At 37.2% G+C, this 20,457-nt stretch overlaps 1 protein-coding gene across 1 annotated transcript in view; it reads left to right on the forward strand.

Moving 5' to 3' along the window:
- Positions 1-20,457, forward strand: part of TRA2B (transformer 2 beta homolog) — a 33,534-nt gene that overhangs the window by 8,016 nt on the left and 5,061 nt on the right. Inside the window, exons 2-6 of the mRNA XM_034780641.1 lie at positions 1,929-2,062; positions 11,745-11,907; positions 13,272-13,460; positions 16,436-16,551; positions 17,918-18,001. Of these exons, the coding sequence (XP_034636532.1) occupies positions 1,929-2,062; positions 11,745-11,907; positions 13,272-13,460; positions 16,436-16,551; positions 17,918-18,001 (686 nt within the window). The remainder of the gene's footprint in view (positions 1-1,928; positions 2,063-11,744; positions 11,908-13,271; positions 13,461-16,435; positions 16,552-17,917; positions 18,002-20,457) is intronic.

Consider the following 20,457-nt stretch of genomic DNA (forward strand, 5'->3'; position numbering starts at 1 on the left):
TTCGTGAAGAAGACTTAAGGTCTGCTTTTATTTCTTCATAGCTAGGTAGTATAGTTGATTACATTTTCACAAATATAAGTGGAATATCTGACTTCTAGCATAAGTGCCATTGCTGTTGATTTGAAATAAATTCTCATTTAACACTTCATAATAATATTTTAAACATTAATGGTAGTCACCGTAAACAAACTCACAGCAAAACAAGCTTTCCTCTGGGTTCTGTGGAAGTGGTGGTTTCAACTAAAATTAAAACTAATTTGGCTCAGCTAATGACTATCCAGTATGAAAACACCTTTTCGTATGAATTTCCAAACACTGGGAATATGAAGTTAAAAAGAAGGGGGGAAAAATCCTTAGAATTGACAAGAGTGGGAGTAATTTTTGGCCCCAAAATGTTATTAATCGGTTGCTGATAGGTGAAACATGGCTCAAAGTTTAGATTTTTTTTTTTAAATAAAATAGCAAGCGTTTTCCAAATTGGCTATCAGTAGGAAAGTTTCCACGAGCTTTAAAACAAAAAACTTCCCCAACCAATATTTCAAAACTAACGTTCCTCTCCAGTGTTTGCAACTCAAGTGTTACAGCCTTGTGATTTGTGTATGAAAGTTGAACGTGGCACTGGCTAGAAACTTTTAAATCATAAAATGTAAGTAACTAGGCTATATTCATTATCCATATTGAGAAAAATACAAGTAGTAAACAATGGTATAAATAGTACATTAGATTTTGAGAACCAGAATTAATGTTGAGATGCACAATTGCATCTTCAGTTTGTGTGCAGAATTACCATGGTTGCATATGGAAATACAAAACTTGCATGTGCGGTCAGTTTGCAGGCAAACTAAACATGCACACACCGAACTTTTAAAATCACGTCTTCAAAATTGTTATAATAGTGTATATTCGTGGAATTAGTGACATAAGGGAACATTAAAGGTTAAGTCATTTAATCTACAGCTGAATTGTACTTTTGAATTCAAAAAGATTATCGGTTTACTCAGTTTAACTAGATGTGTGTGCAGTGGTGACCTTTTGACACTTAACCATTTTTTTTGTTGATTAAGATCTAAATCTGTGGCTAAAGAAGTGTGAAATATAATATCCCTTGAAATTTTTCATGTCAAAATGACCGGTAAATCTTCAATTCTTCCATTGCACACTTCATTTTAATTAGGTATAAATAGAGAATGCACAGTTACCCAATACTAAGACTGATTTGACATCCATGTAAAAAGTAATAGAAAAATTGATAGATCCAAGTCTTGAATTGCATATATAATAAAAAAAAGGTCCAAAAACGTAGCATTTTTTTCTAGTTTCAGTTTTGGCACTAGATTTTATCCTGGAGTTTTAAAATATTCTTCATCCTGTTCTTTTTCTATTAAGGTTAATGTTGAAGAAGGAAAATGCGGAAGTCGTCATTTGACAAGTTTTATAAATGAGAATTATTTGAAGCTCAGGAATAAGTGAAGCTGAAATTTGAAAAAAAAAAAAAGAAAGTGAATGCATGCTAATTATCAGACCAGAAGTCCCACTTATAGAATATTGAGCAATTTGTGTGAAGTGGGGAAGATGAAAGAAGTCAGAATTTGAAACGGAAGAATGAAGAAAAGGAATAAAAATGAAGTTAAGATAAGAAGTAATCTGGAATCTGAAAGCACTACGCTAAGTAATTACTAGTCTGTTTATGTGTCCCTGTATATTTTGCTAAACATGCATGCATTATCTGTTTAATAGAGAAAGCATATGCAGGGTAAAGTGCCTACCAGGGGAAAAAAATTCTTAAAATCTAGGCAGTTCTAATTTCAACTGCCCGGACACATAGTTGAGATGCAAATTTTACCATTTTTTTTTCACTGGAGCTTGTTTACAGAGTTTAGATCACCCAGAAATTGTGTACAAATTAGACTTTCAATATCTGCATGCAGGAATCCCGTTCTGCTTCCAGAAGCGGAAGTGCCCATGGGTCCGGCAAGTCTGCAAGGCACACTCCTGCAAGATCTCGATCCAAGGAGGACTCCAGGCGATCCAGATCAAAATCTAGATCCAGGTCTGAATCTAGGTGAGTTTACCTTCAACACAGACATGTCTGTCTGAATTTGTTTGACAGTGGTGGGGTGGAAGCTATTCAAGCTAAGCCTGAATCTGGTACCAAAAGTTTAAAACAGACCTACAGAAGATTTGAGTAAAAACAATCTTGTGCCATTTCAGTTGCTGTATGACATAAAAATAAGTGTGAGATGTGAAGACTTGCTTTTCTTTCAACCTCAGGTATATCAAGTTAGGTCTTCCTTATTTTTTTTCTGGAAGATCTCCTGCTGTCTTTTCATGTACGGGCTCACCACTTCATTTAGGGGATGTGTGTTTCCTGTCTCTCAAATATTATGCCATTTATAGTTAAATGTCATCAAATTGCTAAATGGTCTGACTAAAACTCCTTCCCCTCTCAGCTTTCACTCTCTTGACTCTTATGATGTCATTGCACTAGTTCATCAGTCACCATAGCATCTTCCATGGCATATGGCCTGAATTCAAGATTTAAATAGAAAAGCAGAGAAGGGAGACTGGGGGAGGTAGGTTTTACAAACTACACACCTTTCAGACTGTCTTAATACATTAAACAGTATCTTTTTTTAAAAGCACAATTCCCAATTTTTTTGTCTTTGTTTAATGTACATAAAGGTGGCTTATTGTACAGTGTTCTGATTCCCAATTTTTTAGTAGTAACCTGTTCAGAGGATCTGCTTGTATGTTCCCACCCAAAAAACATGGAGTATGAGTTGCTCCTACTGATAAATATCCAGCTTGCTCTCAAGTGCATTAATACAGCCTCATCATATGTACGTGCATAATACACTGACAAGTGTAAAGCAAGTGTTAACGTTAGTACAATAAACTGAAAAGATTATTTTTAAAATTCCCTGAGAGCTTTGTAAGACTTATCAAAGATTGGGGGAGGGAAGTAACCTGTATATATTGCTGCTGTTTTAAGATGTAATTAGTGCCACATTAACATTGTTTGAGATGTATCGCCCTACAAAACAATCTGAGCTGCCAACTTCCTGCTGTCACTGGCAACAAAGTCCCTCTCAAGGAAAGTAGTTATGGTATGAGACATAAAGTACTGTCATGGATTAAAAACTTAAACAGTAGGAATAAATTTGCAGCTTTCAGTATCACAGTGGCTTAACGGTACCCAAAGGGACTATATGAGAAATTGGTGCTTCATAAATTAATTATTTAGAAAGGGCTGAACAGTAAACCTGCAAAACTTGTAAATAAGACTTGCGTGTATGAATAGGTACTGATCTACATATTCAATGCTAACAAATAGAAAAATAACTTGAACTACTCATACATGTTGCTAGGGTTCTAAATTTAATTGTGAACACTTGGGAAAGACTTGGGTGTTGCTGAGCAGAGGTGGTTTTCATTGAGCTGTTCATACATGCTTTTATACAGGAAAAAAAAGTTAGTGTTAGGCTGTATAAAGAATTCATAGAAAAAATACGGAAAACATGCCGTTATGTATATCAGTGGTACACCTTTGCCTGGAATACTGTTCTGGTGACCTTGCCAAAAAAAAAAATGGAAAAAAGTTCAGAGAGGAGCAACAAAATGCTTAGGGGTGTGGAGAGGCTTCTGTATGAAGCTATTTAATTTCTTCTCTGAAGAGTCCAATAAGGGGACATGATAAATGTGTACAAAATAACGAATGGCATACAATGGTAAATCCTACACGCCTGTTTACACTTTACTGTAATAAAACAAGGGGGTATCAACTGAAATTGAAAAGCAAAATGAAAACTCCTCTTTACACAGCTTATAATTAACCTGTGGAACTCATTGCCATGAGAGATCTGAGGACAACAGGAGGATTCAAAAATCCTTGGATAAGAATATCAGTTAATTTGTATTTTGTTGTTCATTAATAAGAAGTAGCCAAATGTTGAAAGGAACTAATATAAATTTGGAGACTTACTGAGTTCTTATGGTTGATACTGCAGCTTTAATGTTGCCACAATATTAGCTTTTAATCTCATGGCTTTTAAAGAAAATAAGAAATCAATAACTACTGAGCTTGGGAAGATCACAAGCGTTATAATGGAATTTATAATCAGCCTACTGGCTTTACAGCATGTCCCCTCTCTCATTGGGAGCTTTTGACCACTGTGGCTTCATGATCTTAGAACGGAGGCACCTGTAATAAACTTTAAATGCCTTGAACTGGAAATACTCAGTTTTCAGAGTTTATGAACTCCATTGGCTTAACCATCTAACTTGAGTAAAATTACAGCCTTCTGTTAAGGTGTGCTTGGGAGCCAAGGTACCTACATTCCATTTCCAGCTTGGTCAGATTTTGAACATGGTCATTGGCAAGTCATTTTAAATGTGATTCTGATCAGAAACTAAACAGCCCTACAAACTTAGCTTTAGTTCTGAGAGCTAGACTGGGTTCTTTCTGACACACCTGTAGAAGAGAGAGGCAATAATCTGATAATGCACAAAGTGATAATTGTGCAATTTCATTGTCTTCAAATGGTGCTCCTTGACACCTGTATGAGCAAAATGCCTTCAGCTGGTTTGTACAAGCGTATATGATTGGTGCTAAGGCCTTGTCCACACAAAATTAGATCAATTTAACTACGTTGCTATGGGTTGTGAAATTTCATGCCCTGAGCATTGTGGTTAGGTTGACCCAACTCCAGTGTAGATATGGCTACAGCCTGTCAGATTAACTCTTATCAGTGGTTCTCAACCGGGGGATACATACACCTAGGGGTACACACAGGTCTTCTGGGATTATATCAGTTCATCTAGATATTTGCCTAGTTTTACAATAGGCTACATAAAAAGCACTAGAAAAATCTAAAAACTAATACTTCGTACAGACAAAATGAGAGAGCAGGTTTTCAGTAATAGTGTGCTGTGACATTTTTGTATTTGTCTGATTTTGTAAGCAAGTAGTTAAGTGAGGTGAAACTTAGGGTACACAAGACAAATCAGACTCCTGAAAGGGATACAGTAGTTTAGAAGGATGGAGAACTAAGAACTTGTGGCTGTGCTGCTGCAGTATAGATATGCCATTAGTAAACAGTTCTGAGCACAGGATTTTTGGCTTTCTTGGCATTGCAATGTGAGCAGAATAAAAGCAAAGTGGGTATAAATCTGTTATAAGACAGGAGTTTTCCAGCTCAGTGGTCCATCTTGTCCAGTGATGTACAGCTCATTCTTTGAAGAGGGTTAACTCCATTGTTAATTATGGTCTGTGGGCCGGCATATATGTTTAGGATTAAATACTCTCTCGACCTGCAGAACTTCCAAAGATCAGGGTAGAATATGGCATTCATGTAGCAGCTAGACCTCTAGTTACTAACCCTTATTTGTTCAGTACCTTATTCTCACATTCAGTGAGAAAGAATGCTCATAAATGTGACCACCATTATTTCTGCCCTCTATTGCTTTCTGTAGTCTCCATTGTTTCTTGCCCTCTTCTGTTTCCCATCTTCTTTCCTCTGGATTTCCATCCCCGCAGCAACTTCTGAAACGCACCCCCATGTAGGATTCACTGCCTACCCTCTTCCCAGCTTCATGGACTAAATTGTGATCACATTTGTTAACATTAATGTGATAATGAGCTCTCAAATTAGCATCCCAATGAGACTAATTTAAAAATTGCTTTGAATTTAATTTGCAGAATGAATGGCATGTGAGAGGGTGGTTGCCCAGTCCTGATCTATTCTGATATCCTGCCACAGACTGTGGACACTACTAGATGCTTCAGAAGATGCAAAAAAAACTGTTCTTAAGGAAATTTCTTTCTAACCTGACAATTCATGGTTGGATTATGCCCTGAAGCATGATTTATTTTTATTTTTTTTTCAAAGTGACTGTAGCATATTCCCATTTGTAAGATTCTCCTCAGGTGGTTCAGCTTTGGGAAATTTCTAGAAAAGCAGTGCTTTCTGGGACCACCTGAACTCTCCCTAGCAGTACTGAGTGTTCAGAGAAAGAAAGGGTTTATGAAGTTCTGTGCTTCCCATCTACCTTGGCTTTTTTCCTCCTGTGGCAAGCTCCAGGTGGAGGGAACCGTTTTTTCCATGACAAACTTCTTTTTTCTTTGATTCCTTAAGAATTTTTTGTGGGTGAGACTGGCATCAGAACTGGAAGTCACCACAATCCAAGAGAAGACGTGCCAACTGTTTTTTTTCATATTGCATTGAAAGATGGCTTTGCTTGACAATGACAGCTTGTTGAACCTTGTTTGAGATACCAGACAACCCCACCATCTGCACCGGTTGTCACCAAGAAGGCAGATTATTTGCACTAGGTCCTGCAACAGGGATTCCACTGTGCCTTTCCACACCTGATTCCTGGTTGTGTCTGCAGATATCAGTAATGTTAGGGGTTCAAGAGTTTCCCAGGGTAGACTTGATTTAAATCAAATTGATTTAAATCACTAGTCAGGAAGACTCAATTTAATCATGGATTTCTACATAAAAGTGCAGTCTTGTTGGTTTTTATAACCTTAATACATATTCTTCGCATCTCAGAGATGTAGGTTTCATTTTTAGAAGGTACACACTATACATTTTTTAAGTGATTTATTTTGAAAACTTTTCAGATTAGTTTTACAGCTATATCAGAAAATGAATGATTGGTTATTTTATTTACCAAAGGTAATTGAAGCAGATAGTTCGCCTCCGAGTGACTTCATATATATCTCCAATTCAACAGGTTAATCATTAATACTTGGAGGATTTTCTTGCCATGCTGTGTTAGGAGGACATCACCAGGCAGACATTTTAAATTGTTTTATTTAACTAAAACACCAGTGTTTTGTATTCTGGATTTTTTTTTCATCAGAAAACATAATATTTTAACAAAACAAGCATATGAATTTTTGAATTTAGTTAAACCTTCAAGTTTTTTAAAATCAGGTTTGTTTTTGTTAAAATTGTTTAAAATAGTTAAATGAAATATTTAAAAAAAAAAAATGAACTGTCAGCCAGGTCAGCATGAGAAATTTAAAATATTGGCTTCTGCAGCTAACTCAGGCATCTTCACCTTCATTTTCCTGTTTGTTCACAATCTGGAAAAGAAAACCAAGTTTTCCTGCTTTTTCAGGTCCCACATGATTTCTCAATTTGGAATTGATTATACCAAAGGAAGAAAATATTCTTTCTACATAGGCAGAAGAAGCTACTGCTGTTACAAGAGAGATTATCACTTCAGCAGTCTCTGAATCCAAGTGCTTAACTGACTTCCTCCAGTTCACTGGTGTGACTTTCTTTAAAACATCAGCAAACCTATTTCTTGAATGGTTCACCCTTAGCTCTTAAGTTTTTTATAGTTGGCATTATGGGGGGATGATTGGATGTCCATGTCATAGCCAACTCCTCTTCAGCAGTTAAGGTTTGACCCTGGTACTGAGTATTGAGAATATTTGCAAGACAATGAGTTGGAGATAGTGCTTGTCCCATTCATTTTTTTTTTTTTTTTTTTTAAGGCTTGTAATTTAACTCTGCCATTGCATATTTCTCTTTTTAAGATCTCACTCAGTTCCTTCCAGATTTCAACAGTATCAGCAATCAAACAGCTGTTTCCCTGCATTTTGTTCAAGGCTACTGAAATAGGCTTCAGGGTACTCAGCATGTGTTCAACATTTCTCTTAAGTCCAATGTTGAGAACTTTGGCTGTGACAGTGCCATCTATTTTTTCACAGTTTTGTTCACAAACTGTTATCAGATTAGGCCAGTTCTTGAAAACTCAAAACAGTCCACTATTGAGTTCCATTGCACGTCTTGTGGGAGAGTTAGCTTGGTTCCTCCCACTTTTTTCAGAGCAGCTGCTGCAAAGTGGTTGTTACAGAAGTATTTTGCAATTTCAACAACATTACCTTTATTTCTGGCACACTGAAGTCTTTGGCTAGGGGGTGCATCAAATGAACACTGCAACCATATGTTATTAGCTTGGGACTCTCTTCACTCTCTCCTAATTTTTTTCTCATCTTGGATACATTTGCAGCATTGTCTGTGACCAAGCTGCATACTAGACATTTGAAATTTTTTTTTCCAGAGTTTGTTCTAGCTTTTACTGCTGCTTCTTGTAAGTATTCTGCTGTTGTGTGCATTTCCTCATGTATCAATTGTTTCTCTAAGGAATTCATTCCCTTCTGTTGTCACACAAGCACATACAACAGAATCATTGTGGACATTGCTCCACCCATCAAGACTCAGGTGAACAATTTTACCCTCTAGATCTTTTGCACACTGCTCAATTTCTCTTCCATACACTTTATCCAGCAATTTGCCTGCGACATCTGCTTTGTTGGGTGGACTGTATCCTGGTCTTAATGACTGAACCATGTTAATGAAGTGTAGGTTCTCTATCATACGGAAAGGAGAGTTTGTTGCATAAACAAAGTTTTTTTCATCAGTTACCTCTTTCTGTAATAAGTTTGTGATAAGAAGCAGCTTATCTCTGGTTGTTTCTGGATGATGGAGACTTCTTCCTTTTTTGTGCTACGGGTGATATACTGTGGCTATATGACATACATGATATGACTGAAACACTATAATTGGCAGATAACTCTGAAACTATAGAAAAAGATGGTGACCTTGAAGGTGGATAGTCTTCAGAATCCTGTATGTTGAGGATGGATTCTCCTAAACAAAATAAGTCAATGCAGTTATTTATTATTACCATACTGCTCATTTAGTATTACTCATTGCATTCACTGACCATCAGTACTACTTTAAAGGTGAAATTATAAAAGGAAGATTTGCCTATTTCAGCTTTTTATTTTTTATCATAACTGCACCTAAAACGATAGTACCATGGAGTAACTATTATATTTTTTTTGCTCAAACATGAGAATTCAAGACTAGTCCAGAAAGAAGACAGGCAGTCCTTAAAGTAGTATGAAATAAAAAAGTTTACCAACCTGAAGATCCTGCATTTTCAGACGTGTTCCTTTCATCTTCAGTGCAGCTTCTTCCTGAGAAGGAGCACTTCTCATGATGTTTCATTTGGGCAACCAGGCCTTACATTTCTTTGTTGCACTGTTTGCATTTTGCACCCATGCCTGTCTTACCCACAGGTAGAGTAACTTCATTAAAATATTCCCAAACTGGGTCTCTTTTACGGCCTGCTGCCATTATGGGTTTTCCCTTCTAGTGAGAGAATGGTATGACTGATCTCAAATCAGTGAAGGCTACACTCAGACCTCAAGACTTCTGGAATATGGTGCTCAACCAGTTTTACTTTTGTTTCTACTGCCTGTCCCTCCCTTCTCACATTTATCTCCAGACTTCTCCTTGTCCAGATCTATTCCGCCCCCAACAATTTTAGAAAGAGGTAAGGGATTGACTCTGTGTATATACATTTGTAGAGGGACAATAGGGTTGAGGTCTTTTATTTCTCACCTCTATATATTTATTTAAAAATATTTTTGCTGTTAACAAGCGTTCTCTGGAGACACAAATTTGCAGTTTGAGAATTGCAAAACTAAGCAGCACTGATAGTGCTCAGTCTAGAGGATACCAAGTCCCATTGGGTAGATAGAAAGATTAACCTAAATCTATACAGAAGCCCCTGGAACCCCATAAGATTAGGTCCCTAATCCATGAACTATTGGAACTCATTTATAAACCTTTTCTTAAACATAACAATATATTGTCTCATACTATAGAATTAGAATTTATAATCCGGATTCCATGATGAGATACATTATAGCTCAAAGATATCTTAATTAAAATTCTCTTTAGGTAGGTTTTTTCCTCAAAAAGCATTTTATCAAAAAATCCAATTTAAATAAAAAAAATTCAGATTTGATTTAAAAAAAAAAAAAAAAAAGCATTGATTTTTATCCACCTGTTTCTGACAGATGCCAGGAAGCTTGACTTGGCATTTTCCATGTCACCAGTGACTAAGGTATTTTGATATCAGTTGCAGGTTTGGGATCAGGTATTCCCTTTTTTTTGACCCATCTTCCCATTAAGACTGTAACTGATGGGTCACTCTGTTCCAGGGCATGCACTCCATGCTTTCTGGATACCATCAGATAAGTCAGAACTGTGACATTGGGCATTGTCAACTGAGCTTAGATCAAGTTGTCTTGCTTGTTGGTTTAGTCGCAAGCCAGCGTAGGAAACCTTCCTTTTTTAATGGCAAGCTTTGCCTAGAAATAAAACTCGCAGCACCATCTAAGGCGTTGCTCCAACTTGAACAAAGTTAGCTCTCTCCTCCCCCCTCCATTCCCTTTTGGATGAAGGGTATTACTTCTAGAATCTATCTCCATTATCCCTTCACCAGAAGTCTCTGCAACTTGAAATAGGTGAAGTTTGGCTCATATTTTTTCAACATCGATCCAGTTTCAAATTTGACAGGTTGCCCAATAGTCTAGACCAATTTTGCATTTCCTTTAGTCCCTTCTTGTCCCCTGTCCTTTTGGAGATTGTTTAAGTCACAAAAGGGAATATGCAGAGACTACTTTGAAGAGAGGTTGACCATCAGCTTCTATTCTTCAAGGGCATTTCTCAACTACAAATTTCTTAAACATCGCTGTTGAGGGGTCAAGTAAGGTAATATGCTGAATCCTATGTTAGTCAGTGTAGACATGGACAGGTTGTGGTCAGCACTATATTAAGCTAATTCCCTGCTTAGTTAAGTTCTAACACAAGACAAAGCTCAAGCAATGTTACCTGGCTTCATCGCCCAACTTCCCCTTTTAGTTAACGGTTCTACTGTCTTAAGAGCCCTAGAAGGTTTAATAGAAGGAATTAAAGCAGATTGGGATTGCACAGCTTCTTATGATCTCTGAATATTCAATGCTGAAAGAGGGCCTTTGCACTGTCCCAACAAGTACTGCTTTTCTGGAAAGGTTCCAGAAGCTCAATTGCACAGAGGGTCCATACCACGAGTGTGACTACAATGGCAACAGTCAAAACTACGATTAGTGGTGAGTTTTTAATAGCTAGAGTAACTGGATTTTCTCATACTCAATATAAATGTCTAATCTTTTTCAACTCCCACTTAGCTCTTTATCTTAATGCCTTTTGGCCAAGTGTTGCATGGTTTTATACTGTGGTGATGATTTCCTTACAGTTCTTAAAGTAGTTGTTTTTCAGCTTCTTTAAGTAGCCTCCTCTATTGAGGATAAATAGGAGTACCTGGTTTATCTTTCAATGTTTTATAAACCTCTTTCATGTCCCCTCTGGAAATGAACAATGGTCATCTCCCCAGTCTTGCCTCATTTTAAAAAACAAAACAAAAAACCTTTCTGTGCTTGCAGTCATATTTGTGTCTCATATCTCTGGTCCCCTTCTTTGTTGTTTATTTGTCTAAGAAGGTGCCATTTTCCCTCTTCTTTTTGTGGAAACATTCGTTCATCTTTTGGAATTAGATTATGCATGAACTGCTTCAAACCAACAATTATGAATGACTGGACAACAGGGTTGAAATGGAGTTTGGAATTCTGTTTTTGCAATGGAAATTATATGGGGGTCTGATATAGTGATGAATACCCTAAAGTAATCTAATCTGACTGTAAAGATTGAGTTGAGAAACTTGAGAACTGGTGATGAAATAGGTATGTGTATTGCCCTACAAGATGTAGTACAACATGATTTTTAAGTTACCCATTTTCTATTTATAGGTAATTTTTATTTGATTTCCTCATGTTAATGTGTAGTTGCAACATGGTAACCCATCAGAAGTAACTTAGTTCTTTCTCTGCACAGATCTAGGTCAAGGAGGAGTTCTCGTAGACACTATACAAGATCACGCTCTCGTTCCCGCTCTCACAGGAGGTCCCGGAGCAGGTCTTACAGTCGGGATTATCGACGACGACACAGTCACAGCCATTCCCCTATGTCTACTCGTAGGCGTCATGTTGGAAACAGGGTAAGACTGTTACTTTAACACATTGGGATTGTTAAATTTAGCTGTTTGTGGGTTTATTGCAATTTTTAATGTGTTTGTCCTCCCCCTTGAACTAAGGAATCTATAAAAGCAATCTGCTTCCATCTCTTCTCAGATTTGGAAATTAAATTTATTTTCGTGGTGTACTACATTAATAAAAATTCACAGTGAAACATGAGAAATTTTGTTTGTAACTATAAATTATCACATTTTAAATGTTACATTATGATGATTTGAATAATTTGTGGAAGAAAATTGTGATCTTAGGTATTTAAGTTTTGTCTTCTGTGTTTTGTTTACTATGGGGGGTAACTCATACTTCAGTACATTAATGTTTGGATATTCCTTATTTGATCACATTTGAGCTTGTAATTTTTAAAGTTTCACAGTGCTTACAGTAACTTAAGGTGCCTGTTCACTGAAAGTTGTACGTTAATGTAGACATTTTTCTAAACAAATGTTAATTGACTATTAACACAGTCAATTAAATTGAGATGGTAGTTCTCTCTTAAACAGGTCTGATTGACAATTACCTTTTGTATGTAGGTTTCAAAATTAATAAACTAGATTTGTTGCATCAGTCTCTTGAAATACACAGTATTTTGTCATAGATTCAGACACCTTAAACCCTGAAGCTTTCTATTAAAATCTTTTAAAGGGTACAGTCAAAGTTGGTAGGCCCTTTAATTTATCTGCCTCGTTTACAAAGTCCATGTAATTTTTGTTGCCAAACAAATGCTTTTTTCTTCCACTTAAAAAAGCTACCAATACAGTCCTGACTCAAGAACATCCCTACAATAACAAATAAATGTACATACCCACTTGAGATATAGGCTTCATTTTTGAGTTTCCTAAGTTTCCTAATCAGGAGGACACTTGGAGGGGAGGTTGGGGAATGAAAACTGCCTTGATGTCTTCAATAAACAAAAACAAATCAGCTAGACTAAAAAGTCATGTTCATTCTCAACTGTCTAAAATGAGGACTAAAATAAATGCCAAACTACTCCAATATAGAGGTGCTCGCAGACCAATATACAGATTTGTATTCACCAGCAGCACCCTTTTCTGTGGCTAGACTATTGGGCGCTTCCAGAGAGTACCCACTTCTGGAAATAAAGTTGTGATGCCACTACAAAGTTTGGCATGGGAATTGTGTGCTCCTCTTGAGGTGAGAAATGCAAAATATGTTTTGTGAAAGCTAAGTCTGACATGTCTGTTGTAAGTAAAACTAGCTTTTTAGATAGCAGTAGATTTTTCTGTCTTGAAGTCATGCCAAATCAACGCATGTTTATAAAGTCACTGCATTGCTGAAAGTTTGAAAGGAGAAGCTTTTTTTATTCTTCTAGGCAAATCCTGACCCAAACTGTTGTCTCGGTGTGTTTGGATTAAGTCTATACACCACAGAAAGGGACCTGAGAGAAGTGTTCTCCAAGTATGGCCCAATTGCTGATGTTTCCATTGTGTATGACCAGCAGTCTCGGCGTTCAAGAGGATTTGCATTTGTGTATTTTGAAAATGTTGATGATGCAAAGGAGGTAAGCTGGAATATATAACACTTTTAAAATTTGCAATTCCCTACTGTTAAAAACTTATTCCTGCATAACTAGTACATAGCCCTGTAAAATGTGGTGGTGGTTTTTTTTTTTTTTAAACCTTTGTTTGAGACCATGTAGAAAAGGAATTAAGGTACAGTATTCATTAATATTTGAAACTGCTATAAGGAAAATATGCACCTGGACAAAAACAAGAATAGCAATCTTGGAAGCATTGGCATTTGTTTTCTGTAGTCTATTAACGATTCTTCAAAATAACTGATGGGCTTATGAATGTATTTACTCAAACTGATTTGACCAAGTGGTTAAAAAGCAAGCTTCTGAAAGGAATGATTTAGTGATCACTATTTCAAATACCACAGGTTAAAATTTCAGTATGGTCAATTCAGCCTCTACATTAGTGAGAAATAAATAGTTCCACCCAGCTGGTTATGTTTTTGACCAAAGCTGCTTTTTCCTGCTGGTTGGTTGTTGCATTTCACTAGTATTGTTTGTATGAATATAATTGTAAATTGCTTTGTGATTCTCTGGGATGAATGAAACACTATTTTAGTATTTAAATCAACTGAATGGAGGATTTTAATATGTAATCAGGCTTACAAACCAGTTAACTTTTAATTCTCCCGTGGGGTGCATTTGATTTTGGATGTAGGTCTTGGCAAATGGGTAAATATATATGATAGTCTTAAAACAATATTTTAAAAGGTTTATATGGTTTTAGTTTTTGTAATTAATCAAATATGTGCCCAAAGCCACAATCCTATTGTGTTTAAAATACACATTGAAACAAAATTTCAAATGTCAATAAATAAAAATGAACACCTTTTCGGAGCACTTGGAGACTAGAACCTGACCATGGTAGTTAGACTATTAATGTTGCCCATTCACAGCTGGAGGTGAAAGTAACTTACACATATCCCAGAAGACTAACTCTATTCATCATATAAGAACTGTAAGCCATCTTGAGGAATTATTAGATCCTGTCCCTTGTTGGTATCTCAGAACAAAATAAAGGTGTGAGTTATGCTTTAAACAAAAATACAAGGTAAATCTCCAGTTGTACCAGAGTTACCCTCCTAAATACAAACTCAATTTGAAGATGCGTGTACTGTTACCCCAAGCAAACCACTGGTACCCCCAGCACATTGGTTATAATGATCGCAACTGGCAAATGGATCCAGTATGAGCCTTGCACCAATGAAACATGCATCAGGAAAATAACCCTTCAGAAGAAGTGGATGCTACCTATAGAGCCTCCAGACAAGCAGTTAAGAAGGCAAGAAACCTAGCTTTGGATACGCTGTATAATGAGATGCACAACTGTTCTCAATTTGCCAAAAAGAAAATATATATGATCTCATGGACAAGAAACAAAAGGAAGATGACAAAGTGAACACATCATTCATAAAGGATGCAGGGGTCTTGTATGTAACTGACAGTGAAAATTCTGGGGGTCTACTTAATGTGGAAAACCCTTTATATGCTGCATTGTCATGCGAAGCAATAATTATGAATGTAGATGCCTTTGAGGTCTGCCCACAGGTCACCTGGAAAAGTAGCAGGTCCAGATGAAATGATGGTGGAAATGATCAAAGCCTTGAGAGAAGCTAGGGTACATTGGCTCACAAATCTTGCAGTCTGGGAAGAAAAGAGAATTCCATATTGGTACCGATATACAAACATAAAAGTACCTACACAACTGTTTGAAGCTTCTGTCCCACTGTGTGAAACTGAGAATCATAGCTGCATTCTCTGAAATGTGAAGCCCCTTTAAGGACAGAAACAGTTTGGCTTTAGAAAAGGAAAATAGACAATAGTGTATTCATTGGCAGACAGTTGATTAAGAAGGTGGAGGAAAATATCTAGCATGGTTCATTGGTTGGGCTTTTTTTGGTGTGTGTGTGTGGGGGAGCGCACACCCACCCACCTCTAATGCTGAGAGGCACTGTAGGATCTTGTCCAGAGGGTGATGGATTTGTATGAGGGTTCCAAGACACAAGAGCCAGTTGCCCCTTTGTGTTTCAAGGAAGGCTTCAAGGTGAAGGTTGGACTCTTCCAGGGATTAGTGCTTAGTTCATTACTATTTATAATTGTGATAGACTTCATAGGTAAGTAAATCCAAATTGAAGGTTGTATGAAGATGATCTATACAAATTTTGCTAATGGCAAGGAAGATTTGGGTCCAGGCAATAGGGAACTAATAAACTATAGTGTCAAAATGAGTAAAGAAGAGAGAGATCATGTGGGTGACTTGCTCAGAACTAAGACAGATGAATATCAACATTGAGGGCCAGCGCCTAAATCAGGTATCATCTGTATTTATCTTGTGGGGCTGGTTAGTGACAAATAGAGAAATCTGAGAACCATAACCAAGATAGCTGAGCATGGAGGAAGTCTGGTGCAAGGTAAATGGAGTGACTTCTAATAAATGAATGCCCAGATTACATAAGGGGCAACTATAGAAAACCATGGTAAGACCAGCTCTTCTGTGTGGATCAGAGATATGGGTAACCAAAGAGAGGGCACTTGAGAAGACTTGAAGTTATTGAAATGAGATGTTTGAGGGAGACCTTGCAGGACCACATGTGGAAAGATGTCCTCAGGCATGAAACCAAGGTTTGCAGTATCAGAGAAGCTATAAAAGAAGAAGCTGAAATGGTATCAGCATGTACAAGGATGGATGAAAGGCATCCCGTTAGGGAGACATCTGAGACTAGAGTTTGTGGGCTGAGAACAAGAGGACAACCAAGTAAACGGTGGATAGGCTGTAAGGGAAGACTAAGTGAATATGGAGCAAGCATTGGACTGGCAAGCTTGGAAAAGACAGATCAACAATACAACCCCAGCTAGTTAGGAAAGGAGAAGTAGTTGATAGAAACTTGTTAGCAGTTATTAGGCTGAAGTTAATTTATTTGCAGTTAAAACTGTCTAAATCATGATTGTTTCACTCCGTATAGGCTAAAGAGCGTGCCAATGGAATGGAACTTGATGGGAGAAGAATCCGGGTAGATTTCTCCATAACAAAAAGGCCTCACACCCCTACACCTGGAATCTATATGGGGAGACCAACTTAGTAAGTTACTTCAGACATTGAATAGCACAAGTGGCATAAAGGAAATGCACATTTAGTTTACCACGTAGTCTGTTTTATTTTGCTAAATTATCTGTGCTCTTGTAGGAATTCAGTATCAACGCAATCCTGATTTTTATTTTTTACTTATTTATTTATTGGTGCTTTTTGTTAAAGACTTTCAAAAGTACACATGCAACTCTTGGTATATGGGCATAAAATAGTAGTGCATCTTGATTTGTGTACTTGCACCAAATGTTAAAATCATGCCAGTCAACATTGAGGCTACATATCAGACAACACTGTCAGGAAAAAATGTAATTGATCTAAAAATTCTATTTTCAGATAAAGCAACCTTTAAAATGTCAAATGATGGCACTTATTAGCAAAGTAACTGCCACTCAGTTTACGAAAATGACAAACTTGTATAGTGATCGTTGAAGCAAATTCCATAACTTTTATTTAATTCTTACGGGTGGGTAACCCTCAAAGGTTGTATGCTTTTTTCCAACTGTAAAAAGTCAAGATGCATTTGTGTACAATAATTTAGTGACTTGTAACATTGTGTTTAGATAACCATAAATTGAAAAAAGTTCATGTAGTTTTATTTCTCTTACTGGTAATACAACACTTGAACGCTTAAAAAAAAAAAAAAAAAAAAAAAAAAAAACTAATGCACCAAAAATGCATCAATTTCAGTACTTTGTATCCACCTGTCTAATGTTCCTTAATTTAGTCAGTTCTTAACTTGCTTCTAGTTGGCAGATGTGACTCGTCCAGATCTATCAGCATAATTTTTTTCCATGGGAAATGGGCCTGGAAAACCAAGAGGGTATGGGCAGTTGGAGGCCAACAGTAGGAGAGGCCATACCCAGAAATGTTAAACTTGTAGCTTTAAATCTGAGCTTGCGATCTAAAAAGCTTGCATTAAAAATTTTGGTTTCATACCATGAAAGGCACATGAGAACTAAGATCTCAAGTTGAAACACTTGAAGAAAACATTTTTGTCAGCTGATAGCTTTTTTGAAAAGTCAGTTTAGTAGCTGGTACATTTTAAGTCACTACTGAGGGTTGGACTAGATGGCCTCCTGAGGTCTCTTCCAACCCTAATCTTTTATGATACTGGGCTCACTGAGGAAAAATCCTTCCAAAAGGGACTTTTTCCCCCCGTGAAAGTTGTCTTAGAAAATAATTTCTCCTGCGATATTTAAACTTAGTGTTCATGTCAAAAAGTTAAATCCAGATTAAGTTTGCAGTTACATTTCCTGGCCACCTTATTTGAAGATTCCGACAGTACTGTTAGCTCAGCCAGCCTTGCCTGTATGCAGTATTTTGTATTTTTCTAACTTTGTTTCACTGTTCCATGCAGTGGCAGCTCCCGACGAAGAGATTACTATGACAGAGGGTATGACAGAGGGTATGATGATCGTGAATATTACAGCAGATCTTATAGGTGAGCCACTAGTAACAAATACAAAATATGTGCAGATCACCTTGGGCTAGAGTTTCTCTTGAAACGCCTCCATTTTGGAAGTAAATTATTTGCATTTCTTTTTAACTTATTAAATGTTATAACTGTACCTTTGAAACTCATTTGAAGTCACTATTTTACATCCAAGCTCTGGTTTTGAAATCTTTGGTCTTTACTGCAAATAATTGTTGTTTGCCATCTGTTATTTTTGATGTACAGCCAGTGTGACAGACAGATCAGAATTTCAGTTTGAATGAGATCTAATTTCAACATAAATAGTCCATAATGCTATAGTTACATGTATATCTGTATAATTTTAATTGCTTAATAGTGTCTATGCTGTGAGTACTTCAGCTTTAAGAGCAAGCACACATACACACCTCTTCTGTATGCTGGCCCAAAAGGGGGGAAAAAAAAATCTCCCAAGAGACAGCAGTGCTGAAAGTATTAGTATACACCTCTGCCACTTGCATTTTCCCATCTGGTGGTCTAGCCATGCTCTGGAGAAACGTAGTCAACACAGCGGTAAAATAGCAGTGACCACCAATGCTCAAAGTTATTGCCACTTGGCGTACAACAGTGGAAGATTATTTTGAAAGTTGGAGTGTAGATGAGGTCATAAATTAAACCTGTCCTTTTACTGGACAGATCTACTATGAAAATGTCACATAGCCTTTCTACAAAAGAGGGCAATCCTATTTCACAGCTTCAAATCTATCAACTAACTCCTTGGCACCCATAGTTGGATTTTCCTGTTGTAAAGCCTGTTATGGACAACAGTTGCTTCAGGATCTACCAACACAGCTACTAACTAGGAAATGAGAAGATAAAACAAATTAAGGGAGAAAGTGAAACATTAGACACATGCAGTGTTGAATTGTAGATAAAACTGTAGAATGCAGGGGTAGTGTAAGAACTTTGAATTCTATGATATAGATAAAAGGATAGAGGGCAACTGTTTAAAGCAGCAGTGCTAACAAGGCTTAATAGCGGTTTTATTTTGCAGAGGATTTAAGTCTGACAAACCTAGCGTGGTTGTACTTCATGTAACTGAAAGTTCATAGTTAACATGTTGCCATGGATAAATTGTAGAACTGTTTGAAATTTATTTAAAACACACTTGAATATAGCTAGTTGGTGGTGGGTCTTGATGAAAAATGTCATGTTAATCTGAATTTTCAGATTGGTTGCATGAACAAAGTTGGACCACGTAATAGAGTCAAGACACAATTTAAATGTTAAGCTAATATCTAGTAGTTCATTTTCTTTGTGTGTATTTTAATGACTTCCTATCATCAGGCCTAAGGCAGATTTTGTGCAGTTATAAGATTTTAAATCTTTTATTCCTTAGCTGGGTCAAAATATCCCTTCTGAGCAACTATTTCCTTTAGTCCTTTTTCCTGTCACTCCTTCTAGGACAACCTTACTTTATTTTGTCTCCTTTTGTAATAATCACTCAAAATTGGTCATGCTTTCTTTTTTTTCTAAATCTGAAAGTCTCTCATTTTAGAGAGTCAACGAATCCTCCAAATGTTACTTGCTTTATTCCCTTTATTTATGTTGTAGCTGGTTTTACAGAAGCTTATATTAAATACAGGCTAGATAGAATCTCACCAACTATTTGAAACTGCTCATGCAGGAGAATTCCTTTAGGGTGAATTATGCTCCTGACCATTGCATAACAGCAGGAGTGTGAAACTAACTACTTTCACTCTTGGCAGTGCTCATACTGGTGTCGAGAGTATGAGGAATGGCTCTGAGCATGGGGAACAGGAATGGGAGCCTAGAGAGAGCATAGACTAAAACAAAGGAAATATGTTAACTAAGAGTGGAATGATGTGCACAAACATAAAGACTGGACCAGTGGTTTAGTGACGTCACTGTTAGAATTAAGGACCATTCTCTTTGCTCTGCATCCTGGCTAGTGGTAGGTGCTCTGTAGACAGTGTTCACTGTCATCTAGTCAAGCACACCTGTGGTCACTCACCAGACTGCTGTGAGGAGTTCCAGCCCCTGTATCCCACGTGCTTTAAGCCTGCGGAGTTTGAGCAGAGTACAGCCGTTGCCCTGTCTTTGGTGATCTAGGCACTGTTGGGGTGTAGATGCTCTATCTAGCACTCCTTCTTGACAGCTGCTGCCTTGCCCCTCAGGCTCCTGTAGCTCCCACAACTCCAGCTTTGTAGGTTGTTTGGGCCCACAAGTTAATTCTTCAAGGACATGTAATAGGTATAACACACAATGTATGCAGACTTTGCACGGGATTCTAAAACACCACTGCTCATCCTTTAGTAGCATGAGACGTGCACAGATTTATACAAAAATAAACTCCATGCTCAGTTTCCTTACCACTCTAGAGTATTCGTTGGGCTGGGAGCTGGGTCCTCTGGAGATGTCAGACCAGTCTGTTGCACCTCATGGCTTTAACTTCTGAATGATGG

This window comes from Trachemys scripta, chromosome 9 (genome assembly GCF_013100865.1).
Source record: "Trachemys scripta elegans isolate TJP31775 chromosome 9, CAS_Tse_1.0, whole genome shotgun sequence".
Lineage (NCBI taxonomy): Eukaryota > Metazoa > Chordata > Testudines > Emydidae > Trachemys > Trachemys scripta.